The sequence below is a fragment of the Pipistrellus hanaki genome (assembly GCF_964339955.1).
Source record: "Pipistrellus hanaki genome assembly, chromosome: 2".
Classification (NCBI taxonomy): Eukaryota; Metazoa; Chordata; class Mammalia; order Chiroptera; family Vespertilionidae; genus Pipistrellus; species Pipistrellus hanaki.
The window spans coordinates 89,590,446-89,618,311 of record NC_140504.1 but is presented as its reverse complement, the minus strand read 5'-3'; the positions used below and the strand labels follow the sequence as shown (position 1 = coordinate 89,618,311).

At 35.1% G+C, this 27,866-nt stretch overlaps 1 protein-coding gene across 17 annotated transcripts in view; it reads left to right on the top strand.

Moving 5' to 3' along the window:
* The window catches only part of ROBO2 (roundabout guidance receptor 2), a 655,712-nt gene extending 628,212 nt beyond the window's left edge, over positions 1–27,500 (top strand). For 5 of the 17 annotated variants that reach the window (XM_084875905.1, XM_084875902.1, XM_084875904.1 and 2 more), the window contains 3 exons: positions 12,405–12,578; positions 21,558–21,758; positions 23,553–27,499. In XM_084875905.1, the coding sequence (XP_084732031.1) occupies positions 12,405–12,578; positions 21,558–21,758; positions 23,553–23,554 (377 nt within the window). In that variant the 3' untranslated portion in view covers positions 23,555–27,499. Of the gene's footprint in view, positions 1–10,010; positions 10,194–12,404; positions 12,579–18,869; positions 19,143–21,557; positions 21,759–23,552 lie in introns of all 17 variants that reach the window. The other 12 variants (XM_084875906.1, XM_084875909.1, XM_084875908.1 and 9 more) reach the window with 7 other exon arrangements.
* The last annotated feature ends 366 nt before the right edge of the window (positions 27,501–27,866 follow it).

The window sequence follows — 27,866 nt, the reverse complement described above, 5'->3', positions numbered from 1 at the left end:
TAACTTGCACATATATAATCCTTAGTAAGTGAAAGGCACTTTTCTAAGCAGTGGCCTGTGTTTTTGTGTGGGCCTTAGTGAGCTAACAATATTTCTTACATTTTTAAATCGTTATAAGAAAATAAGAAACAATAATAATAATAAATAAAAAAGACTGTAGGGCAGAGAAGGCAAAGCCTAAAATGTTTAGTGCCTGTTATTTTATCTAAAATGTTGCTGACCCTTGTTCTAAATTTTAATATATATTAACTCATTTAATCATCACTTTATTTTTTATTTTAGAATTGATAAACTACATACATATATTTATTTAATTTATTGAGGTTACAACAGTTAATAATACAGGTTTCATGTGTACAATTCTATAATACATCATCTGTGTATTGTATTGTGAGTTCACTACCCAAAATCTAGTCTTTTTTCATCACCATTTATTTTTACCCTCTTTGACATGTCCTTAACCTCCCTTTCCTATTTATTCTCTTTTTATAGAAAAGGAATTGAGTCGCAGATAGGTTTAAAGTCTTTTTCAATGTCACATAAGTGGTAGAAGAAGATTCAAAACCAGTCAGTCTTATGCTAAAGACTAGAGGCCTGGTGCACGAAAATTTGTGCACTGGTGGTGGGGTCCGTCGCCCTGCCTGCCCCTTCTCACAGTCCAGGAGCCCTCAGGGGAGTGACAGCTTAGGGCTGCTCCCCAGTTGGAGTGGGCCTAAGCCGCAGTGGGCCTCTCCAGGAGGAGACAGGGACAATCAGGGGAAGGCACCGCCCCCATCATCCCACTGCTGGACGCCAAGGCTGCCAGCCCTTGGCCCTCACTTCTTAGTGCTAACCCAGCCCCCCTGCCCACTGGTGTGTGGGAGATGATCTGAGGCCAGGCTGGCTGGGGGAGGGACTGTCAAAGGTAGATTCACAGCAGGACACACCTGGTCCAACCTCTGTGGAGGCATGCCTCCGGGATCTGGCCTGTGCCGCTGCCCCTGTGGCTGCCTCTGCTGAAAGGTCAGCACTGAGATCAGGACCACACAGCCCCCTCTTCTGCTGCCTCTGCAGAAGGGGCCACAGCACTGGATCTGCCTGCATCTCCGCTTCTCCCGTGCCACTGCCTCTCCTGTGCTGCCGGCCCTCAGCCTTTGCAGCCACTGCAGCTTTGTCCAGAAGGATGTACAGAAGATGTCCAGTCTAATTAGCATATTACCCTTTTATTAATATAGATAAGTTATCATAATCCTTGCTATGAAAATGCCCAACTTTTTGTAATGTCTGGGTGTTTAAGAGGATATTTAAGAGGAAAATGTGCCGAAACCGGTTTGGCTCAATGGATAGAGCGTCGGCTTGGGGACTGAAAGGTCCCAGATTCGATTCTGGTCAAGGGCATGTACCTTGGTTGCGGGCATATCCCCAGTAGGGGGTGTGCAAGAGGCAGCTGATCGATGACTCGCTCTCATCGATGTTTCTAACTCTCTATCTCTCTCCCTTCCTCTCTGTACAAAATCAATAAAATATATTTAAAAAAGAAAAAAAAAAAGAGGAAAATGATTTTCCAATCTATTACTTAACATTCTCTCTCTCTCTCTCTCTCTCTCTCTCTCTCTCTCTCTCTCTCTCTCTCTCTCTCTCTCTCTGCCCCCTTTCTACATTTGAATAAATAGAACATGTAATTTCATCCCTGAAAACATTATTTCTTACCTTATACACTAAACCAATTTCAAAAATAGTAATTTTTAGAAAAAAAATTTATTTTTCTCATGTTTATTTCTATATTCAAGAATAGTTACTCATTCTAATAAAATTCAACTCTATCAGCACTTTTTTAAGGAAATCTCACTTTTATAATCTTGAAGCCTGTTTGGTTGTAAAAAGTATAAAGATGTGTTGATCACAGCAGAGCACACTCTATTTGGGGCTGGAAAGTGAACATGCAGGATTGTGTTAGTCTTCTTGAAATATTTCTTTGTAAACGCCAAACCCACATTTGGGTAACAGGATGGGAATCCTTCAATACTTCTTTCTGTAAGGCTTATGGTGGGAGTCTAGTGTACGTGTTTCCTGAATTTAATGACTCCACCACAGGCAAAAAGAAACAAAGGCAATGGGAGAGGAGGCAGGAGGAAAATGTCCTACAAGTGGAGCCAAGATCGGAGCTGCCACATTGATCACAGAAAGTAACACTGAGAGTGAGTGCTGGGAAGGGAAATGGAAAAAGGTTTCCTTCTCCTCTGGACCCCACAGAAATACCGCAGCTGAAAGGAAATTGTGACTCTATATTTTCTGTACTTTATGTCTTTTGAGGTTTTACTTGAACTCCCAAACCAGATCATTTTGAAATCAATAAAAACCTGGCAGCCTCAACATCTTATTGGACCACACAGCTTTTAGAAAATTGGCCACTTAAACGTGTGACCTGACTCCTTGCTCTTGTTGCAAAAAATGTAAGGAAAATATTTCAATATTAGGAAAATTTCAGAAATATTGTTAAAAATAATTTTTGTTTTCTTAGACTACCTCCACAGCTTTGCTGTATTATAAAAGAAATTAAGTATAATTTCCAAAATGTGACAGTTAAAATGGGAGCATCATCTGTTCAATTTTTATCTGAGCAGAACAAGTTAACAGCTTGAAATATCCAAAGGAAGATATTTTATAATTGCTTATTTTACTTTCTGTATGTATTACAGATATCTTTCTCTCTGAGAAATGTAGGTGGAATTGTTTCATGTTCAAAAAAATTTTTTTGAGTGAAAGAGGGACCTCTAAAGATTAAGCATGTTTTCCTACATTTAGGTAGAGATAAATATTTGGATTGGTTTGTCCAAAGACACTTATAACTGAAGATTTTATTTAACAGACTAGAGGCCTGGTGTATGAATTTGTGCATGGGTAGGGTCTGGTCGGCCCACCCCAATGGGGGCCCATCAGGCTGGGCAGAAGCGGGGAGAGGCCAAGGGAGGTTGACCAGCAGTCTCCGCCCCTGATGGGGTGTTAGAGGCGGATCAGTGGCCAGGCCAGGGGGAGGGGATGGATCAGGGTCTAGTCATTCTGGTTGTTCTGCTGTACTGGGTGCTGAGCTTTTATATATATAGACAGTAAGACAGATTGTACTTAATAGAAGATTTTCTGGATTAAATATTGACTGAAAAAAATGGGGGATAGCCAGTTTTTATATCTCATAAAAATGGTAATGCAACAATTAGTACAAAGCACAGACTTTACTCTAGCTTATTGGATCTAAGGATAAGCATTTATCGGCAAGCAAGGATTTAGCATAAAATGAAATATAAATGAATTGATGACTGATCATAAATTAATTTTAGTGCTAAGCTGTAATAAAGACACAGCAAGATACCACTTTATCATGGTATTTTACTGCTCAGTGACATATTAGCAACAACTTAATGTCCTGTATACAGTTCTTTAAAAGCTGGAATAAATATGGCTGGTTATTTTTTATTTTATTTATTTATTTTTTTACCTTTCAGCAATTTTGAACCTGAGATATTTAGAAAGATTGAAAATGTAAACATAGATAAATTTGGCTATGTGGCATAAATTCACTTTTCATTAAAAGTTTAAATATGTATTGATTATGTTTGGGGCTATAACATGTCAAGTTGCTATGGATTGCTTGTAATTTGTAAACATTCTCTACCTGAGCTGTTTTACTTAGAATCATTTTAATTTTTATATATACATTAATATTTATAAAGAAAACCAATTATGTTTGCTTTCTAATTCATGAATCAATATTTTTATTTTCTTCCAATAGTTGTCATTTTTTTTTTTTTGATAGTTCGTATAAATCTCCAGGCCATTCTTGATGTTTAAATCTAAAGAATGGGAAAGAATGGTAACCACAGGGAGGTGAAATTGTCCAACATGGCCAAACCCCTGTGGGTCAGATCTCTTCAACTCTAAAGTTATCTGCTTCATTTATTTGATCTTACAGAGAATAGGAAGGAAAGTATAGCTGGTGTTCTTTCTATTTCCACAAACACTCAAACCCAGTCTTCCATGCTACTCTCTTCCCAGGGAAGGGAACAAACTCACGGAAAAACTTCATGAGTAACTGGAATTTCTGAGCACATGGCAAGGAGTATTAACACTGATATAAATTCAGAGGAAGAACACAGAGGCAGAAAAGCATTTGCAAAGTTTAGGGTTTAGCAAATTTGTACATGGAAATCCTCATAGGGAGGGACTCACTGTCACAGTGAGATGAGCAGGTGTTCTTTGAAAAAGTCAAACTAAACTTTCTGTAAAGAGATCTCAGAGGGTAGCATTTCTTTTTTTTTTTTTTTTAATATATTTTATTGATTTTATACAGAGAGGAAGGGAGAGAGATAGAGAGTTAGAAACATCGATGAGAGAGAGTCATCGATCAGCTGCCTCTTGCACATCCCCCACCGGGGATATGCCCGCAACCAAGGTACATGCCCTTGACCGGAATCGAACCCGGGTCCCTTCAGTCCCCAAGCCGACGCTCTATCCATTGAGCCAAACCGGTCCCGGCGAGGGTAGCATTTCTTTAGTGACACTGCTCTGTGGTGTAGGATTTTTTCCTAAATTTTATATGTTCAGAGACTAAGTTTGTCCAAATGCTAAATCTTTGGAATAGAACCACACAGCAATCCAACTTGAACAACAAAAAACACTAACCAACCAACAAACAAAACAAACCCAATTATAGTGGAGAAAGAAACATTTTTAAAAAGAGGGGAGGGGGCTTTGTACATTTAGATGAGTGAGTATGAATAGAAAAGTCAGAAGAAAATGTAAATTGCTACCTAATGTAACATTGTTATCTTAATTTGAATAGGATACTGATACATATCAATATTCAAGTTATCAAATCATAGTCAAGATTGATATATATTAGGAGTCCAGTGCACAAATTTGTGTGCCTTGAAAGGAACTGTGGGCTACGAGGCTGCAGTGAGCATAGGGGTGGAACTCAGCCCATCCTCTGTGTCCCCACCTGGTCCCTCCTGGCACAGCTCTTGGTCCCCTGTTTGCCTGCAGCCCCACTCCTGCCGCTGCTGCTCCCACACGCTGCTGGGTCCACCCTGCTCACATCCACTGATGGCACAGAGCGATTGGGTCCAGCGCCAGCAGCGGGTGCGAGCGGGACGGGTACTGTCAGCAAGTGTGAGCAGTGGCTGCTGCCCCGATCACCCTCAGGATAGGGGGAGGTGGAGAAGCCCTGAGGGGCCATTGGGAATGGCAGCCACCACTCGCACCCACTGACGGCATCAAGTGATTGGGGTCACCCAGATGATAGCGACTGGTGCACCACCATGGTCTGGCATTCCCACTCACCTGCTCCAGCATCCTGCTCCAGCTGACACCTGCTATGTTCCGTGCGCGCCCCCTGGTCGTCAGCGCACATCATGACAACGGGTTGTTCTGTGGTTCATTCTATTTGTATGTTAGCGTTTTATTATATAGGATATTTTTTTCTTATGTTAGGTAATTACATTACTGCTTTTTTCCATTGTCCAAGTAATTGACAAGAGTTGACTAACATAGTATTTATTTTTATTTATTTATTTTTAATAAATCTTTACTGTTCAGATTATTTCAATTGTTCCTCTTTTTCCTTCCCCTCCACCTGTTCTCACCCCATCCTCTGCCCTTACCCCCCCCCCCCACTGTCCTCATCCATAGTAGTATGATTTTTGTCCAGTCTCTTTTCACACCTCCCCACCCCGTTCCCCCAGAGAATTGTCAGTCCACTCTCTTTCTTTGCCCCTGATTCTATTATATTCATGAGTTTATTCTGATCATCAGATTTTTTATTCACTTGACTTTTAGATTCACTTGTTGATAGATATGTATTTGTTCTTCATTTGTTCTTTACCTTTTTCTTCTTCTTGCTCTTCTTAAAGAATCTATCAGCATTTCATATAATACTGGTTTGGTGTTGATGAACTCCTTTAGCTTTTTCTTGTTTGTTAATCTCTTTATCTGACCTTTAATTCTGACTGATAGCTTTGCTGGGTAGAGTAATCTTGGTTATAGGTTCTTGCTATTCATTACTTTGAATATTTCTTGCCACTCCCATCTGGTCTGCATAGTTTCTGTTGAGAAATCAGCTGAAAATTGTATGGGTGCTCCCCTGTAGGTAACTAACTATTTTTCTCTTGCTGCATTTAATATTCTCCCTTTGTCTTTTGCTCTTGGCATTTTAATTATGATGTGTCTTGTTGTGGTCCTCTTTGGATTCCTTTTGTTTGGAATTCTGTGTGCTTCCTGGACTTGTAAGTCTCTTTCTTTCATCAGGTAGAGGAAGTTTTCTGTCATTTTTCTTCAAATAGGTTTACAGTATCTTGCTCTCTCTCTTCTTCTGGCACCCCCATAATTTGGATATTGTTATGCTTGAAGTTGTCCCAGATAGAAAACACCATCTTCATATTTTTGGATTCTTTTTGCTTTTTGCTTTTTTTGTTGGGTATTTTTTGCTTTTTTTATATTTCAAATATTTGACTTGGTTTTTGCGATCCTCTAGTCTGCTGTTGGATCTCTCTATATTATTTTTTTATTTCAGTCAGTGTATGCTTAATTTCTAGTTGTCCTTTTTCATATCCTCAAGGGTCTGACTAAATTTATAGGCCTTTTCTAGAAAATTCTTGAAAAACCTTATAATCGTGGTTTTGAACTCTATATCCAGTTGTTTGCTCTCCTCCATTTCTTTCATTTGTGACCTGTTGCTTTGTATCCACATTTTGGCTACTTCCCTGAGTTGACAGAGTAGCTTTGTGTGCTAGGTGTCCTATAGGGCCCAGAGGCTCAGCCTCCCCAGTTACGTGAGTTGGACACTCTTGGTTCACCACTTTGTGTGCTGTGTGCACAGATTTTTTGCAGTTAAGCCTTGATTGTTATTAGTATCACTAGGAGGAATTGACTCCCAGGCCAACTGGCTGTGAGGATCAGTTGTGTTTACAATGGGAAAACTTCTGTGCTGGAGACACACTATGAGACAAGACTTGTTTCAGTGGGACTTTGGTGCTCACCGAGTCTGCCCCCTGAGTGTATCCCTTATGGATCTGAGGAGTTGTACTGTGGGTGGTCCTACTCTGACCCCTGGGTACACTGGCTCTTGGTTCTCCAAGAAGGTGCTAATTTAGATTCTGCCTGAGGCCACCCAGCAGGAGCTATGGAGAAATCTGCAGATTCCTCTTCTTACTTGGGTTTTAGAGGTGCCCAGATGAGGCTCAACTGTGAAGCAATTCAAGCTGCTATGGGGCCTTGGAACTTCTTTTGGATGTTCTGGGTCTCACTGACTCAGCTGCAGTTTGTTAGGTAAGTTTAGAATTCAAAGGCCCAGGCCATTCATATGCAAAAGCCTCTGTGCTCAGCTTGGTTAGAACGGAGCCTCAGGGAGGAGCAAATAGCTATGACTTTCCATTAGTCCTGCCCTAAGGAGGTCCCTTGGTCTCAGTGTCCACAACTCCTCTGAATCTCATAGTGCTTTTCTCTTTCCTTCTAGTTGTAGAATTTCCACTCAGCCAGCCTTCCTATAGTTCTGGATGATGTCCATTTTATCTCTTAGTTGAAGTTTTGAAATTGTTGTGTAAGGCAGCAGTTCAGGTGTTTGCCTATGCTGCCATCTTGGTTTCTCGAACCTAACATTATATTTCTTATTTAGTGTTTTCTAGGAGTTCTTATAAGCACATTTTATAACTAACAAGGTAGTTGCTAGGAAATTACACATGGAATAGAATCACAAATAGTATTTATAGAGATAATGAAAATATTTAAGATATTTAATTTAATATTTGATGTTTATTGAAATGTCTACTGTGCAATGTTCCTGTATAAGAGATATAAAAGTGAATGAGACATTGTCTAGAAGAATGAACATATATGCAGCAAACTGTAGTTTGTAGAGACCTGATGTGCTACTGTGTGAATACTGTTTGAAAAACACAGGAGGCAGAAAGATTGATTCTCCTTTAGACAGGGTTGAAGGTGAGGCAGAATCAGGGTGATCAAAGAGATGATATTGATTGGGACTTTAAAGTTTCACAGTGGTTAATAGAGTCAGTCACAATTCAGAGATATGTGAGTAATGTTATGTGGGTGAGGCAACAGAACTACACAGGCTTTAAGAAGAAATGGGGCTAGAATGGTAGGCCGGGCTCAATATTGAAGAATCTAAAATACCTAGTTTGGTGTTTGGATGTGGCATTGGTAAACTAGGTAAGGCTTTGAATGTAATAAGTGTTTCAGAAAATTCATTCTGTGACAATGAGGAACAGAGAGGGACTAGGAGAAAATCAGTTGGTAATGAAATTGAGGTTGTACAAAAGCAGATGCTTGTTTGGAAAGTGAGTTTCAGATAACTGACACAGATGTGTTCACAGATGTTGAGTAGACATTTAGAAACATGGAAAATAGAACATAGGAGGGACTGGCCTGAGCTTTCATGTGTTTCAAGACTATTCTTGGTTCCCAGGTTTTGAATTCTTCGGTGATTACTGACTGAACCATTTTGATATGTTTCTTATCTACTGTAACATTATATTGCAAAGCCTAGTGCAGCATTTCTCCTTTCATTTTGGACTGCTGGTCCTTGACTTGCGATTATTAACTTTGAAATGGTTCTCTCGGAGGAGGCTCAGTTGATGGTGTTATCTCAGCTTCCTTTCAGTGGCCTGTGTCAAGGGAATTTGTTTTGAAAGTAAAAAGTGTATCTCTGTGCTTTTGGCAAATAGAATCAAAACTCTATCTTTTTTCTGCTACACTTAACACCCTTTTAACTTCTCAAATCTTTCTAACCTCTTCTATTTCTGTTTTCTCCATCTCAAAAGTGCATGAACCCGTGTGATTGTATCCTGGCCCCTTTACTAAAAAAGTACAAATGCTTCATCATAGCAACACTCCTAACTATACTTTTGTCTCTTAAATATTGGATAAAAGCAGAAAAAAAAAAATCTATGATGCTTAACTTTAATGTCTTGTATATAAATATGTGTTTGGTTTATTTAGAACCCTTAAGTTAGTATTTTAAAATATTTAGTTCTTCCTTTTTAAAATTTTTTGAATAAGCAACATTTGGTACTTTATTGTATTATAAATTAATGGTATACCAACTGAAATAAATATTGTAATATTAATTGTAATATGTAATAGATTTAAGTTTTGATGTGTTTAGTCTAAAAATATATAAAATTGTAAACAACGTGATAAGAATAAAAGTTATTTCTCAGTATCTTCATATCTTGCTGCTCTTTACACATAAAGATGAGTTTTTCCTCTATTGCTATGTTGCATTTTGCAGAATTCCAGTGGTATTCTTCATAATTGTTAACTTTCTAAAATAAAAATTAGAACTGAAGAGAAAACTAAAGTTCTTAATTAAAAAGCAAAAAAGCACAGTGAGTTTTGAAATTAATAGGACTTTCCAAAAAGATACATATTTCTTATTTTCTAAGTCTATTTGCTCTGGTATTATTTATAAATATTTTTGTTTATGAATGTTCAGTATTTTTTCTGCATAATTAAGTTTTTACTTTAAAATCTTGAAATAATTCTAACCTTTTTACAGTATACAAGATTAGATTTCAGGCAAATTATTATTAGAGGTTGCATTAAATTAAAAATATACTCACTATTTCTTCAACTGAGTTCATGATATGTTTACTTTAAACACACTATAATTTAGTTCATCAAAAGTGTTCTTCTCTGAACTGTAGACTTAAAGTATACTTAGCAATTCTTTCCTGGAAAATGATCATGTGTAATAATTTTAACAAGGTAAGAATGGAACCATGTGGAACATGTTTTATTCATATGTTGCAAACAGATACAGGTTTCAAATGAGCCTCATTCTTCTGCAGTTGGAATATTTAAAACATGGGTGATGTTTGCATGTGGCTAAAGAAGTCAGATGATACCAGATTTATGTCAAGGAAGACTGAGGAGTTGAGGAAGCCAGCTTATTCATTCGTATAGAGTGTGCAGATGAGCTCTCCAGTATCTACAACTCACTAGACAACATTTATTTTTAGGTTCAATGGTAAATGGATGGGGCTCTGCATCTGATGAGGATCGTAACTTTTCTAGTCATAGATCTAGTGTAGGTAGCTCCTCAGATGGCTCCATCTTTGCCAGCGGCAGTTTTGCACAAGCTCTGGTGGCAGCAGCAGATAAAGCTGGCTTTAGGCTGGATGGAACCAGCCTTACAAGAACAGGTTGGTAGACTCTGGGTCAACACTCTTTGCATGAGAGAATCTTGTTCTTTGGACACTGAGCTATTCTTCTGTCCTTTCTCCTCAGTGAGCCTGATTGAAGGAATTTCTTTAGTATGCATGCCCACAGTTTGGATGCTTAATTACCAGAACTCTCTTCTGATGCTAGTTTTTCAGATCCAAGACTAGGCTCCTACCCAACACTTTCCAACCTTTATTTCCCTTTCCCTTCATGGTTCTGCTGATTAATTGGGATATGCTTCCTTTTTATGTTACAGCAAAGCTGCAACTAAGATTGCCATTAAATTTTCAATAACTCACACTTTGAAAAATTCTCACAGAATCAATAATGTACCCAGTGATTAAAATTATTCAGCTTTTATCTTCATTACTTTCCTTTGCCCCATTTCTTTCTGCAAATGCATTTTCTGGGAAGGCTTTCTCAGCATGGGGTGAATTGGTCTAATGCTGTCAGTCTAACAATTCAAAGGGCTGGTGGTATTATTACTTATTTGGCTGTTAAAATGTTAATCCAATAACATTGTGTGTTTTTTAAGGATGCTAATAAAAGATACATCCATTGCATTTGCAAGTTGAAAAAAATTATGATTATATGTGTGTTGGCTTTTAATATAATCTACTTTTGGCTTATGATAATAATAAGTAATAATATAAAACACCAATTAATCTTTCATATAGCTGATCATCCCCCAAATAAATTTGGGATTCACTCTAATAATAGATCAGTAATTTGTCATCATTTGTTTTACTGAAACAAAATAATTTTGGCATGATGCATGCTATTACATGACTTCCTATACTTCTTAAATGCATATATAATAAGGTCCAAATATATAAATTAAACTTAGCTACCTTATAAAAAACTAAAGAAATTCTATATCCATTTTTAAAATCTTAATAGTACCCAAATAATAAATTAAAAATCATTTTGACCCTGCACTAAATTCTAAGGTTATAAAAATAAGTCTTAAAAATTATCTTTGAAAGATATCAAGACTATACCCTTTGAGTGTGTATTAGGTATCTTTGAATAAAATAAAAATATTATCTAAGCATTGCAGAGGTTTATTTTTTATATAGCATCTGGACTAAAATATGTTGTAATGTAATGGTTATTTGAATTTTCTTGCTTTATAAGGCATAAAGTCAGAAACTTTATATTGCCTGAGTGATTTTTGTGGCAGAGCTGTGAGCAGTGCAGTGAGAAAGTACAAGGAAACTAATAATTAGAGGGCTAAGTGCATTTCTTGCATGTATGCTAATAGCTAATAAAACATTAAGCAATATTCTCACACTGACATAAGAAAATATAACTACATTTTATGCAAGAATTTTGTATGAAATGAATCATGCACAAGAGAATATATATTTGCACATAAGCCAACCCTAACTTACCATAATATTAAAATTAAAAGATGTTGAAAATGGATTAGCTAACCTTTTCCCAAAGTAAATTTCCCTACATATGTACACTAAGCCACAAGAAAAGGGCATAGCACATTTCATTTCTCAATGAGAATTTGGAGTCTGCTAAGATACAATATTATCAATTAGAAACACCCCTTGTACTGTAGATATACAAGGTGGTTTTAACCTGCTCTCTATCCTGTACTATACGCTAATGTTATTGAACTTCTGCTCAAAGAAGTACAATTCATCATATATGTGTATGAGCAGTAAGGTCAATTTAATATATGTGTGTGAGCAGATCTTTCATGTAAATTTTTAGATGTAATTATAATAGGACATTTTTTATACTCAAAGAGAGTTTGTGGGATTCAAGGGTGAAATTTGATTAAGCAAATAAGACAGCACATAATTTTTTTTTCAGAAATAGCTTTTTTAATTTTAAGAAGTAAAAGCTGCATAAATTTGCAAATACCTATGAAAATATTGCTAAGATTATCAAGGTTAAATAAAAACAATCACATAAGATCATGTGGATTTGTTTTATATTTGTTTTAATTTTTTAATGGGTAGAATGTTGGTTATTAAAAATTGGGCCAGACAAATGCAGCAAGGCATACATTTTTCTATGGAGTTGCAACAGTGTCTGGAATCTCCAAATAGCATCTCCAGGCAGGTTTGCAAGTTAGAAAGAGCAAAAAATAGAAGACAAATAGAATCAGAGTCTTAAAATAACATTCTCCATATCCCCTTCCCATTGTATTTTGTTTGTTTGTTTGTTTTTAGGCAAAGCCCTTACCTCCTCTCAAAGGCCTCGACCAACCAGCCCATTTTCTACTGACAGTAACACCAGTGCAGCCCTGAGTCAAAGTCAGAGGCCTAGGCCAACTAAAAAACACAAGGGAGGGCGAATGGACCAACAACCATCATTGCCTCATCGGAGGGAAGGAATCACAGATGGTAGGTTTGATTCCTTCTCTTCTGTCTCCTCACTGAAGAGCTAAGCCGGGTGCCATCATTGGTTGAGTTAAAGTAGCTATGGTAGATTAGACATCCCTCATTATATATCAAGGCAGAAACATGGAAATGTGGTCTTGTTTAGATAAAACACCCTCTTTTTTAACAACCTGGAATTATTTCTATATCACCAAGCCCAAAGAAGTAGATGCCATACTACTTTTCAAAGTTTATTTTTCTACCATTTTGGTATTACCCATTAATGCTTTATAGTGAATATTACCTTATAAGCTTAAGGGAAAAACATCAACAGCATATGCACTTGCCATGTCATGTTGTTGGAACATTTCTATATTAAACTAAGCCATTTTATATTATTTTACTTCTGAAAAAGACTGTGATTTGCAATTTAGGAGTTTTTTTAGTTTTGTGAATTTTAGTACTAAAAGCATGCTGCATATTATTCAGTTGATGGATCAGCAAAATTTTTCTGAAAAGTCCAATTAATATATATATATATTGGCTTTAGCAGGCCATATAGTCTTTTGTTACAACTACTCACCCTGGCATTGATGACCTGGTGCAGCCAAAGAAAAAAGTTATTGAATGGATGTGACTGATTTTCAATAAACTTTACTGACAAAACAGGAAGCAGCTGAATTTGTCCAATGACCCACAGTTTGATGATCTATTTCAACCCTCTTATTTTTGTGTAGCATCCATCTTTGAATACTTGCTTAATCACTGCTAGTTTCAAGAAACACAATGAAAAATGTCCTTGTTCTTTGATGAGTAATTCATGAGATCTGCAAAGCAGTAATTATTTACCATATATTCAACTTAATTTTCATATATTTAAAATAGGAATAAAAATTTAATTTTAAGTTTAATTCCAAGGAATATGTATGATTTATTATACTTAGTATAATGTTGAACCCAAATGTAAATTTCTTCTTTCTTCTCAACACTACTCCCTAAAAGCACATAAACCTTATCATGAGATAGTTTTACTCTACAAAAAGGGATAACTCTAGCTAGGCTGTACATCAGACCATCTGGGAAGCTCTTAAAATATATCCCAAATATTTTTTTTAATTGTTCTGGGATGAAAAGCAGCTATGAATATTTTTAAAGCTCCACAGGTAAATCCAGTATGCATTAGGTTTTGAGAAGCTATGACCAAGTCCTTAGCATTAATTACAGGACTGAATAAGACTTAGTTGGAAAAAAGTACTTGTTCTTTATTAGTTTTGATGGAGGGAGGGGTGTCTGACAGCAATTTTTGTGCTTTCTATTGTCATTGTGTAATGTTAAGATTTTAAAGCTAAACATAACTTGTTTTAAGAGCTTTCGGGCTTACTTATCTATCTGCTTACTTTGACTTCATTGGAAAATATTTCTATGGAATCTGAGGGTAGGGGTTCAATTGATTTTATTCTCTATGAATGGATATCCTGTGGTGAGGAAAAATGCTCACTGACTGCCTTTCTACCTCAGATGTTCTGAAGATTAGTTGAGTGCTCAAAGCAGCCTCTAGTGTTGATCTTATTCCCTCTGAATAAGAAGGATTACTCTCCCTGACATGCTAGTTATAAATCTCAGAATTTGTGTCATTTTTCTGCTATGAATGCTATGGAAAAAGAAAAAAATCCAAGTATATGTGTTTTTTTCCTGTGGCTTTTTCAATTTGTTTGAAGACCATATCCAGAATATGTGGAAGATACAATATAAATCAAGAAAATAGAGATCTCTCTTCTTTCTTCCTAGAACACTTTTCTTGCAAGCTTTATTAGAATGTCTGGTTAAAGAAAACTATCTCCTAGTTAAAGCATGTTCAATATATTGTTTAGCTTTTTAAGAAGCAAAGAGCTCCCTAACTTTTCAAATTTGTCAGCATTCCAAAAAGGGGTTATTGATTATAAAAGGTTCTTAGTGAATACCTTTTAGAAGTAGTGACATTGAAAAGGAAATACTGGCTCACATGCCTTTCAAGTGTTTCACCCAAATGTCCTTGTACCATTTTAGTTATGATACAAGGACATTTATTTTGTATGGCACTCGACAGATTATCCTGAAGGATATTGGTATTTTACAGCAAATGTATATATAATGGCATTTATATGCTATCAATCTATTATTAGTAATGATTTTATACTATTTATATATAAAACCCAACAGTCCTTTTTGGAAAGGTTAGTGTTTAGTACACTTAGCATATAGATATTTTACACTAAAATGCTTGCATTATTTACAATAGTATTTTATGAGAATATTCATCAGACTAATTATTGCTACCTGCTATGCCAAACAACTTATATTCTTCAATGGCTTAGCACAGTAAATGTTTGTTTCTCCCAGACACAATGACTTTGTAAAGGTCACATGGCTCTCTTCTAAGTAGTAATGTAAGGATGAATACTCCTTCAATGTTGGGACACCATTATTGTTAAGATGGGGCCTTTATGGTTTCTGAGTGAGGAGAAGACAGAACATGGGTTATTCACTTGGGATGTTCCATGGTCAGGCCAGGAAGTGGCACGTATAGCTTTCCTTATTTCTTTGGCAAGGACTTTGTCACATGGCATCAAACTAACTACTAGAGTGGTGAAGCAATATTTCTTCGTGTTCAGTAAGAGCAATCAGGAATGGTGGGAAATGTCAGTCTCCATTCCAAATGCTATGCAAACACCCACACACATTAAGGAGTGTTCTTCTCCCTTGATAAAAGTCTCTCCTAAGCTGGCATTATTCAATTCAAATCTTCCATTTCATTTGCATAAGCCCAAGAATACCCTTTAAAGCCAATACCTGGATCACTGCTGAACAAAAAAGGTAGAGAAGGTAGTTCTCTCTTCATCAATCTTTCTTCCTAGGTCATATCTCCAGCCTGTTCACCACTCATTCCAAATACCCTATTCAGATAAGGGCCTCTTTCACAAACTAGCTTTGACAATTAAAAACATTTCTTTGTTTATTAAAATAGTCATTCAAATATTTATTAAGCTCATGCTAAATAATAGACAATGGGAACCAAACAAACAAAATGCCCTGCCCTCCTAAAACTTGTATTCTGATGGGAGAAGATAGATAATTTCAAAATAAATACTCTTAGGTGAAAATAAATTGTTTTAAAAAAGTATGTAAAATGATAGTGTCATTGAGAAAAAATATACAAAGATGGGGGTGCAACAGTTAAGTAGAGGGCTCAGAAAAGATCTTACCAAGAAGCTGACATTTGAGAAAACACTGGAAGATTTTAAGGGAAAGAACAATGCTTATATCTGGGAGATGGGATAGGGTGAGAGTAATTTCAAAATATGAAAACAGTAAGTGGAAGCCTGAAGCTTATTTGATTAAAAGCTAGAGGAACAGTGTGATTAATTACAGAGAGCAACAAAATAGAATACAAAGTCAGACAAGTCAACTAGGGCTAGAGTTTATAAGACCCTTAAGCTTATATAAGGATCTTGGCTCTTACTTTGAATGGGAAAACCTGGAGGTACATTTAAGTGTGTGTGCATATGTATGTGCATATTAAGGCAAGTGAAGTGACATGTTCTTACTTTTGTTTTTATAAAATAGTCACTCTGGCTGTTTTGTTAAACCATTCATTCAAATATTTATTAAGCTTATACCAAATGATAGACAATGGGAACCAAACAAACTGGCTGAATGTGCTTCTATGTGGAAACACCGAAACCACATAGGAGGTTGCAGGAGTTCTATAGGGAGTAGATGATATTGATTCACACCAAGGTAGAATCAGTGGAAGCAATGAGAAAGGTTGAATTTTGGTTTACAAATAGAGTCCACAGAATTTGTGAATAAAATTAACATAGGCTGTAAAGCAGGGGGGTCAAAGATTATATCAAAATTTCGGTAAACTTAGAGAATGGAAGAGCTACTAATTGAGATGAGGAACACTGCAGAGGGGACATTTATTGTAGAGGTAGATCTAGAGCTCAGGTTGGGTATGTGAAATTTGAGAAGCCTTCTAAACATTTAAGTCCAACTATTCAGTGTGGAATTGGTTATATGAGTTAGGAGTTCATGGGAGGAGAGATCCAGGCTGTAGATATGTAATTTTTCCATGTTTCTATTTTTTCTAAGAGGGAGAGAGAGGGGGGGAAGAAGGAGAGAGAGAGAGAGAGAGAGAGAGAGAGAGAGAGAGAGAGAGAGACTGGCAATGTATCATTGGACTGCTGTATTCTATGTGCCAGACAATAGCAAATCTTTAGTAAACCAGAAAGAGACTCTTTAGTGAATTGATTCTGTTAAAAAGAATCAAAATAGAAATGAATAATAAATTTAATTTAAGTAAATATGTTTGATTACATACTTTTATTTTTTTCCACAGCCATTCTCACTTCTATCTTTCTTGCATTTTTTTTTATTTCAATGTATATGCAATGCTCTTTCTTTTTAGGATATGCAAGCTCCAAGGGTATTAATTATGTAGCTGTATAAATTCAGGTTAAATTAAATAGTGATCAGAATTTTAGCTAACATAAGCAGATTCCATTTTGGCCATTTAAAAAATTAAACTGCTCTGATAAAGAATAAAAATCAATGACAAAATATGTTGTTTTGGAAGAAATTACAATAATTTCTCTCCTACTGGCAGTCTTAAATCCAATAACTCAAATTATATAACAAATTTGAATTTATAATAATACATACTGAAGGAAGTCAGCTTTGAATACAAAGGAAACACCAAACTCTTTGGTGAATTATTTAACAAACAGATATCTCAATATTAGATTAGCTCTTCCTTTTTGGAAGCAAGACTCCAAATGCAACTTGATTCTCCCAGACAGAAACTCTGTCCCCTTCAATAATTAGTAATTCATCATCTAACAAGAGGACATACATGAGAAATAAAAGCTTTGCTCCAACATGGGAACTTCCTGAGCAGATGCTGAGGAGACCACTGCTATCAGTTCAACGGAGGACAATATCACTTTCCTCATAAAGAAAGTATAATGTTTCTTAAGAAAATATTTAAAAGGAGCAGCTTAGATTTCCCTAAGGAAGCTAACTATGTTCCAAAAATAATTATATCTTTCTCTTTTAATTTTACAAACAATACTAGTAGAAACAAGAGCACAATTATAAAAATTGTATGGAATTAATTACCTTTATTGTATACATTAGCCTCTATAATGAAATTAATATACATATTGTATATAATATTTGGTATTTATGAACAAAGAATAAGGATAAAAAAAATCAGTGGGATGCCAGAAGAAAATAATCCAAAGAGTATTAAAAATGATTAGATTTCAATTACTTCAATGAAGTAATTTCAGCACTGGTATGACTAGTATAACAAAATTAGTATAGTACTTAAAGAAATATGAAAGAAGGTTCTATGATGTCACAACTGAAGACATTACAAATATAATGGTAATGACTATCTAAAGGGCTAATAAAAATAAAATAAAAAATTAGCCAAGTCTTTGAACTATTAATTTTTTTCATATCTGTTATGTAATTTAAAAAAATTTTCTGAAAAATTAACTATGCCACTATATCTCAAATTTTCATGATACAGTGTCTAGTCTAGCACTATGAAGCATATTCTATCTGTGTACTAGTTATTACTTATTAAAATTAATACATTGGAAGAGTGTAACATATTAGTTGTAACATATTAGTTGTAACTCATTAGTTAACTCATGAAATGAATAGCTAGCATTGGTCATCAGGCAGAATGTTAATTGCATTTCATAAATGTTAGCTTAAACTTTTGTTGCTAAATGTGCCACATACATGAGTAAAGGCAGTCATATGTTGCATATGATACCACATAGAGTTCTTAATTTCCCAAGGGCAAAATTTCCTTTGGAGATTGGCAGGACAGCATTTATTCTTCATAGAGACTTTTATTAACACAGCTGATAGAATTTCTAGTCATTTTGTGTCATGATATTTCTACTCTGGGAAGTGGGGGTGAACAATGGATTAAATATGGAGAAATCATAAACTGCCCTTTTACCTTAAATGTTTGCCTCAATGTGCAATTGAAAACATTTTCCACATAAACTGAATAAAGCTAGTTGATTTTATTTCAAAGACACTGTAAGCAAAAAATAGCAATGAGATCAATAATATGCATTTGGATATAAACAATTTGCCTTCCCCCCCAAAAAAAAAAATATTTTTTGCATGGGTGATACTTTTAACAGGGCAGGTTTTTTTGTGTTTATTTTTTTTTTCTTCATCTTGAACTAAAACCTGTATTTTTTTTTTCATTGAATTTAGTCCATTCTAAACGTTATTCAAAATTTTTAGATCTTCCACCACCACCAGACCCCCCTCCAGGTCAGGGTATAAGGCAACAAATAGGCCCAAGCCAGCATGTTGGTAACGTGGAAAACTCAACAGAGAGAAAAGGAAGCTCTCTGGAGAGACAACAAGCATCCAACTTAGAAGACACAAAGAGCTCATTGGATTGTCCAGCTAGAACGTCCCTAGAGTGGCAGCGACAAACCCAGGAATGGATTAACTCCACAGAACGCCAAGAAGACATACGGAAAGCCCTACACAAACAAGGTGTTGGACCAGGTGTGTTCTGCACAGTCCCAACAAAGTGTGGACTTTTACCATTTTTTTTCCTACCAGGTATTTTATTATAGAAACAGCAGTTGTTTAAGGGCTTCTGAAATGCATTTGCCTTGAATCACTAACTGAATTTGGAATTCTGAAGCAGAGCTACCCGAACATCCCTGCAGGCTGATCCCAATAGAGATTGCTCCTCCAGTTAACCTCTGCATAGGACCTTTGAGCCTAGAGACTTCCAACCTCCATTTGTAATGCTCATGAGACAATTTGAGGTGTTTTTGTTGTTGTTGTTATTGTTGTTATTTTGTTTTTTGCTTTTTAGTGTTTATATTGAGTACTTTTAAGACCACAAAATTTCACTTTTAATGTCAGTTTAAACTCTGCCTCTAACCAATTTGCTCATTTTGACTGAAGTAACTAGTCATTTTAAAAGAACTCACTTCAGTCAAATTGCTGAACTAATTGAAATAATCAATGAAGTTACAAATCAATGCCCAACACAGAATCCTCATGTTAGAAAAGGTTAAACTGAGTCTATACTTTTTCCAGCTGAATAAATTTAGTTAATTGTTAACAATTTAATGGAGGAATGTTCTTGTTTATAAATCAAGTTTCCTGGAAATATCACAAAATAAATTTAGGGGTTCATGGTTGGATTTTTTTTTTTTTGGTGGGGAGTGGGAGTGAGGGAGGTTGGTGATGAGACTGTTCCATAAATGCATTTTCTGGAATATTTCTTCTTATGTCAGGATTCCTTGGTTATTTAAACACACACACACACACACACACACACACACACATACTCACACACACACACACACACTCACACACACACTCACACACACACACACTCACACACACACAATTTTGAAAGAGTTTCCTTGTACATTCATTTATTCATTTGGACTGAATATATTCTAGATATGTCATCTACCCATGAATTTTTAATATTATATTTTGTCACAACTTGGTGCTTAAGGTTTTAGAAATAGTTTATGCAATGGCTAAAAAAATGACAATATTAACATCTAGGTTTAGTGAAACATTTAAGAAGGTTTATCATTAAGAATGAGAGAAGAATCATGTGATCCTTGTCATTAAGATTATCTAAAGAAATAAATACTAAATTTAGTCAGCAATTTTTTTAGTCATATAACCATAGTAATAATAATTGATACTAGAAAAAGAAAAAAGAAAGGTAGTGGAGAGAGAAAAAAAGAGAAGGAAGGAAGAAAGAAAGAAACAAGAGCCCGACCTAGTGTGGCTCAGTGGTTGAACACCAATGCAGGAACCAAGAAGTTTCAGGTTCGATTCCCTCAGGGTACATGCCCCAGTAGTGGGCTCAATCCCTAGTAGAGGGCATGAAGGATGCAGCCAATCAATGATTCTCTCTCATTATTGATGTTTCTATCGTCCCTCCCTCTCCCTCTTCTATCTCTAAATGACAACAAAAACATATTATAAAAAGAAGAAGAAGAAGAAGGAAGAAGAAAAGGAACAGGGAAGTAAGGGAGAGAAAAAAGAAAGCAAGGAAGAAAAAGCATTTTGAAGTATTAATAGTTATGTATGTTATTTGTAGAGAGATTATGTATAAAGAGAATAGGCACATTATTTATTAAACTGTATGTTTCTCTTTTCTGTTAAGGAAAAATACAAGCTTTCAAATAATGTATTTCTTTCTCAAGAAACAATATAAATTTAAGAAGTTTATTTTTAATAGCTGATATATAGTTCTTTATATAATTTGAGAAAAAAATGTTTCCATAATTTAAAATCAAAACCATGGTCTTTCAATCTTAATAGAAATATTAAATTGGAGCCTCCACTAAACTACAGAAATTATTCTCAGAAACGTTTTCGTTAAATAATATGGTTCATTGTATGAGGTCTCTTTTATAATATCTTTACATTTTGCAAATGATGTGCAACATTGTATACGTATTCCAATACATCTTTTAATTTAATCCTGCTTTAGATCCTATTGTAGGAAATGCTGCTTGCACATGGGAACTTCTTTTAATTTTCTTGTTAAATTTCATATTTTTCATTTTACTAAAAAGCAAAATGGTAAAATTATTCATCTTGAGCTAAATATTTATTTTTTTATTTATTTTTTTATATTTTATTGATTTTGTACAGAGAGGAAGGGAGAGAGATAGAGTCAGAAACATCAATGAGAGAGAGTCATCGATCAGCTGCCTCTTGCACACCCCCTACTGGGGATATGCCCACAACCAAGGTACATGCCCTTGACCGGGATCGAACCCGGGACCTTTCAGTCCCCAAGCTGACGCTCTATCCATTGAGCCAAACCGGTCCGGGCTTGAGCTAAATATTTAAAGTTATGTTTGTTTGTCAACATGCTCCTGTTTGACTTAGCACTTTATGTTTTTTTTTGTTTGTTTGTTTGTTTTCTAGAGGAGACCTTGGTGCCCTACAGCAAGCCCAACTTTCCGTCTCCAGGAGGTCACAGCTCATCAGGAACAGCATCTTCGAAAGGATCCACTGGACCTCGGAAAGCTGAGGTGCTGAAGGGGGGCCACCAGCGCAATGTCAGCGACCTTCTTGACATAGGCTATATGGGCTCAAGTAGTCAAGGACAGTTTACGAGTGAATTGTGTAAGTGCTGTAGGAGATTTAAAAGGCATGGTGATCTAGAAAAGAAAATCTGAGGAAAAAGTTTTACTCAACCCTCTTAGGTTCCCTGGCTGTATCTGAAATTTAAACTGACAAAGATTAACAGGGAAAAAATATATTTTATTTACTTTTTGCATATACATGGGAACCTTCTCAAGAAGATGAAAACCTAAAAAACTGATAAGAAGCAGAAATTTTCCTACCTTTTAGACAAAAATAAACAATACATATGTGAAGAATTGACAAATAGAAGGGTTTGAGCTAAGGGTAGTGAATGGTGAAGAAGTAACTAGGATGATAAGGGTTAGTTTAACAAGGTTTGTTTACACAGATTTCTCAACCCCATCTCTTGTAATAAGAATGTCCTCCTTCCTCCTGGCACTAGGGTGGGGGTAACTATCACAGGGTAGTTTTATAACCTGTGTGAGGAAAGAAGGGTGACCAGGGGAGGCCAGAGTTACCTTCCTACTTCCGCTGTGTCCTCAAACTCCTTCACTTAAGATATAGAACAGACTAAGGTGCTATATTTTGGCATAGCATGTCCTAAAACTCATCAATAACATTGCCACAATATCAAATTTCACAATAGTAGAAAACTTGCTCTACTATGGGATCAATTACAATTTTGAGCAGGTTTGTTTATAACTTAGACCATTGCTATTTACAGAGTCAATTTAATAATCATGTCCTTTTCTTTAAAATTTGATTTCGATTATACAAAAATTATCTTAACATAGGCAATCAATCTTAATATTTATAAGTTAATTAAATATGGTCCATTGGTTCATTCTGTAAATTTTTTTGCCTTTTTAACTGAGTACACTAATGGGAAACATATTAGCTTTTTGGTACTTTCAAAAAATCTCCTTAGGAATTCTTTTTTTTTTTTTTTTTTTTTTTTTTTTAATTTGGTGAATCAACCTTGAAAGTTGATCTTTAATTCTAGTTAACTTGAAATACTTTGATAATTACAACATAACTTAGAAATAAATTTCTCTTTTTGAATAGGGAACCAGCATTGGTGCTTATTACAATTAATCTGTTTTCTAAATATAAAGTACTAGGAAATAGAGAAATTTAGAATGTTACTGTATGTCACAGTAAAAAGCATTGAACTCTTACTAATTTAATCAGGAAATTTACCAGTATTGCTATTCTATTTCAGAATAATAGTTGCTGAATATGTTCAACTGCTTCTTTCAATACAGTTTAAAAACACTGCTAAGGAACAGCCCTGGGTTCCAACCTCCTTAACTGCTCACTGGCTTGGTGAAAAGAGAAAGTAAACTAGCTGCCTTCCTAACCTTTTTTCATATCTAAAAAAATTACATTGCTATTATGCTCACGTGACAGACTGGTATGACCTGAAATAATGAAAACTAAAAAGTACTTTCAAAAGTTTAAATTATTTATTGATATGAGTTATTGTTATATATTACTAACCTGATTATTACTAAACTATTAATATGTTTTTAATTTTTATTTTGACTTATGCGTACTTGGATTTTTCTTTAACTTTTATTTTGGAATAATTATGGATTCACAAAAGTGCAAAATAGCTCTAGTTGAATTTCAAGTATCCAAATTCCACAATGTTTCTTTTTTCCCCCTTTCTCATCTCATTTCAGTAAAATTTCTTAAATTCACAAATTCACAGATTCTATTTGATGATGTTACTTTCACTTATTATCTGTTCCTTTTGGGTTTTGGTATGCTGGATTAAAGGATACTGCTCTTAAATGCAAACTTACTTCTGATTTGTTTTTCTCTTCATAGAATAACTGAGATGAGTCATGCAAAGCTGCTCTGAAGGACCATCAGGTCTGAACTCATGGAAGTGATGACACTTAAACAGTGCAATGAACAATTTCTTTATTTATGTACTATTAAAAGAACTGTAAATGCAATGTAAAGACACACAGCCACACATATCCCACAGATATTTTCCTTTTGTTCTTCTGTTACGTACACCACCCACCTTAACTCTTTCTTGTCAGGAGTAAACAAAAAAGAAAGAAAACAAAGCTCGCCCTCCAGGAAGCAAAGGATTTCCTCTGTATATAATTTCTTTTGTGCATTGCTATGCAAGCCCACTCTTTTTAGCTCTGTTCATATTATTGTCTGTTCTTACTGGTCTGTTGTACTATATGTGAATTAATAGGCTGTGGTGCCATATATTAACTTTTAATTGTGTAACTTTTATGTTTTTAAATTTTGCACTGCAATTTTATTTGGTGATAAGCACAAATCTCTACTCCTCGTGACATGAAGAAAAAGACTGAATGTGAAGGGAGTTGCTGTACTGTAAGCTAGATGGATAACGCTGATTGTAACCAATCACGTTGGATGGTTTTTGGTTGGGATATAGAAATAGGAAGATGCGAAGGACAGTGGTGTTAGTGAAGTCTTCTTTGAACATCAGGGACCAAGTCAATAAAAAAAAAATAATAATAATAAAAAAAAGCAGATTGGTGGCTTTTACTGTTGATAAAAGTGTGGGTCAAAAGAAGGAAGTTTAAGACTTAAGTCTGAATAGGCATTAAACTATACAGGTAGCAAAGATATACTAAGCTTGCTTTAAGACATAATAAGGAAATTAAAGTTATATTTAGAATCAGCTTTATCTCTCGTTGTAATTGACCCACCTGAAAATTGCAACAAGCAAAATGAAATTAAGGTGTTTCACAAGAGCTGTATTTATATTACAGTTTTTTTTTAAAAAAGCATTTTCTGAATTAATATAATTACTCTCTCCAACTCATTAAGTCAGAATATAATATGATGTTCCCCAAGGAAACAAACCAAATGAACTTTAGAATATCCAGCAAATAGTTAAAGAGGCAATTTATTGTTAGGACATACTCGGGCTGCTTCGAAATACAAAAACTCTATTACAATATCTTGTTTCATCTTATTAGTACATGTGCAGTACACACTAGAGGATAGAGCTGCATCACTTCAATTCATGACTTTTAAAATAATAATGCAGTCTATATGCAACTTTGTGTTTTATTTGATGAAAGAAATGAAGTTTATGCCACCAAATGTACAGCCAAATTATAAGTGCTTAAAAAGCAGTGCTCAGAGTATGTTCAGTTCACAGTAAGTAGACTTATTGGAATAAATATTTTATGGTACACTTTCAGAAATGGGCTACCAACTAAAATATGTTTGACCCATTTTGAATGAGTAAATTGAAAAGGAGAAAAATGCATGTTTATACACTTTTTAAATAAAACCGAACCTGGTAAATGGACATTAATAACAGTGTCCTGCCTCATTTGTTTTCACGACTTTGAGAACAAGCAGTTCTTGAATATCAGTCATGTATGGTCAAAACGAATATGACTTTAAAATATATGTTAGCTACTGTACATGTATAGTCAGTCAAGTAGAAGAGAATTTTCCACTTGTGACCTTTTCCCCTGTGCTGCCTACACAATTGTAAACTCTCTCTCTCTAGTTATACTTTCTTATATTTTTTCTATGATGTGCTCAGTAATTGATACTTTAAAGTATATTCAATATAATGAGAAGTAGGGATCAGTTCTAAAATACGGGACCCATTGGAATGACAAATCATTGGTGACTGAGCATTTTGGGCTCAGTCATCAATTGTATGTCATATTGTTACAGTAGTGTCTGTATCAACACAGACACACATACCGGAACTCAGTGCTCATTGTTCTGTATGGGTCCTGACTACTGTCATGCACTTCATTTCTTCACGGAGGAGAAATTTCTGAGACACACATACTAAATGCTTCATCAACTTTCTCCCATAAGTGTCTGAATTTTTATGAAGTTTGACTTCTTTGGAACAAAGAGACTGGGGAGGATGAGAAATTTCTTCTCAGAATGAGTGCATGCTTATTCACAACTGTAGAATGTGAGGAATTTTAATTTTTAGCTATGCAGTTCCTTGCTTCACCTCTTTCTATTTAAAAGCAAAGTTTTGTTCACTTGTATTTCCTCTTTACATTCCTCTACAACCCAACATAGTCTAAAACCTTAGTTCATTACACATTTTACACATAGCCTTTTGCCCCTGGTAACTGGCAGGTGTATGTGACTGATAAACCATGACTTCAAAAGCAGAGTATATGCACACGGGTGACTTCTGGGATAAGATTGGGCATGCATCTTACCTCTCTAATTATCTCCAGTGCATAAAACTCACTGTTATGGTTATATTCTGTCAATATTGACCTTATGGTGTCTTGGAATATCCTTTTAGATATTATATCTAGTTTTAAATAAATTGGTTGATCAACTATTGCACATAAAATACCACCCTAAAATAGATACAGAGCACATAAAGAGTTGTGGCTATTCACATGAGTTCAGAAGCACTACCAAAACATCAAGCCTTTGTCAGCTTGCCATGGGTAAAAAGCTCTTAATTTTTATAGTTCAAAATATTATTAAAAATGCAAGTGTGAGAAGTATCATGATTTTTCATTTTGTGGCCAATTGAATGACTGGTTAGAAACTCACTGAGCTCACTCTTCTGCAGATCTAGACAGAGACAGACCCACGTAAGCTGTTAGAAAGAACTCTGGGTGGGAGAGGATGTAATATTTTTTGCACAAAGACAACACTGGTGTGCAGTCACACCCCACAGCACAGCTCCATTCATAGCAGGCAAAGTCTCCATGGGGGAAGTAGTGGAATCAGTGCCCAGCTCAGGTATCCTCAGTGTTTGCAGGCAAAGTCAAACAACCCCTCCTCCAAAAATGTTCCATCTCATATTTAATGTAAGGTAGGGAAGTACAGGGACATGAAAACAATTGATTCCTTCACAGGATTAGAATCCAGCTCAAGAGAGAATATGGGAAAATCCAGATCAACATGTATGCAACCAAAGGAAGAAAAAAATCGCAAGTTTACTTGCTTTAGGTAACAAAACGAACTAACTGGTTTTCTATGTCATGGTTTAATGCTCTTGGTATGTAGATATATTTTCAATGGCGTTTGAGTTGAAAATTTATAAAAGCTTGATAGAAAATCTCCAAATTTCTATTGAACTAATTTGTGTAATTGTCCACTGACAACATAATGATAACAATACCAATAAACTCTAAACTGGTTTATTTTCTCCACTGGAAAGTGATTGTGTGTCAGTATTTAAAAATGCAAACCATGACATTCACTAATTTGTTCATCTGCTTCTGTATATTGTATTTATAGAATTACATGACAAGAATTGGTGTAATGCAACATCTCTTTTCACATTACCTTAGAGGTGAAATTACTTTTATTTTACTTCTCTATAATTGTACTTCAAATGAAACACCATACATTTTAAATGAAATTTCATTTTATTAAGTTTTCTTATCTCATAACTTTCTAAAGCATTTATTGTGACTTTAAAGTGTTGCAAGATAAGGGATTTTGTGGCCGTGGGTAGACTTTTTATATTTTGTTTTATAGATGGAGTCTTTTTTTAAATGTACTTTGTTTACATCACCAAACAGCATTCAAGATCTGAATGTTTCATTTGATGTTGTTAGATCATAAAAGAAATTGGCGTAACATTGATTAATAGTATTGTCAAAGTATTGTGTATTGTGTACTCACTGGGAAAAATAAAATATATTCACATTTCAAATTTGTTAAAAAGCTATTTATGTAAAACAAACTTGCTTATAGACAAATTATGAACACACAACACTCACTTTTAGAACTCTGTATTAATATTTTGTGACCAAAAGCATAATCTCCTTTTCTCATTTGCTATGAGCTGGGCAATGATAAGTTAAAATTGGTATTTATATAAAATAGTGATTAAAAGACATCAATGAAGAATGTAAAAAGCATTTGAAATTAAAGTTTTTACTCTATTGCCACTAATTTCCAGATCTGACCTTCCTTACCCCAAAAGACCTTGATGTAGAAAAAATAAAAACTTCTTATCTACAAAATTTCTTAAATTATATATATAATATGTATATTATATATTATATATATTATATATAAACAATAAATTATATATAATAAATTAATAAATTATATATATATAATCTCTCTCTCTCTCTCTCTATATATATATATATACACACTAAGTGTGAAAATTAGACAAAAGTAGAT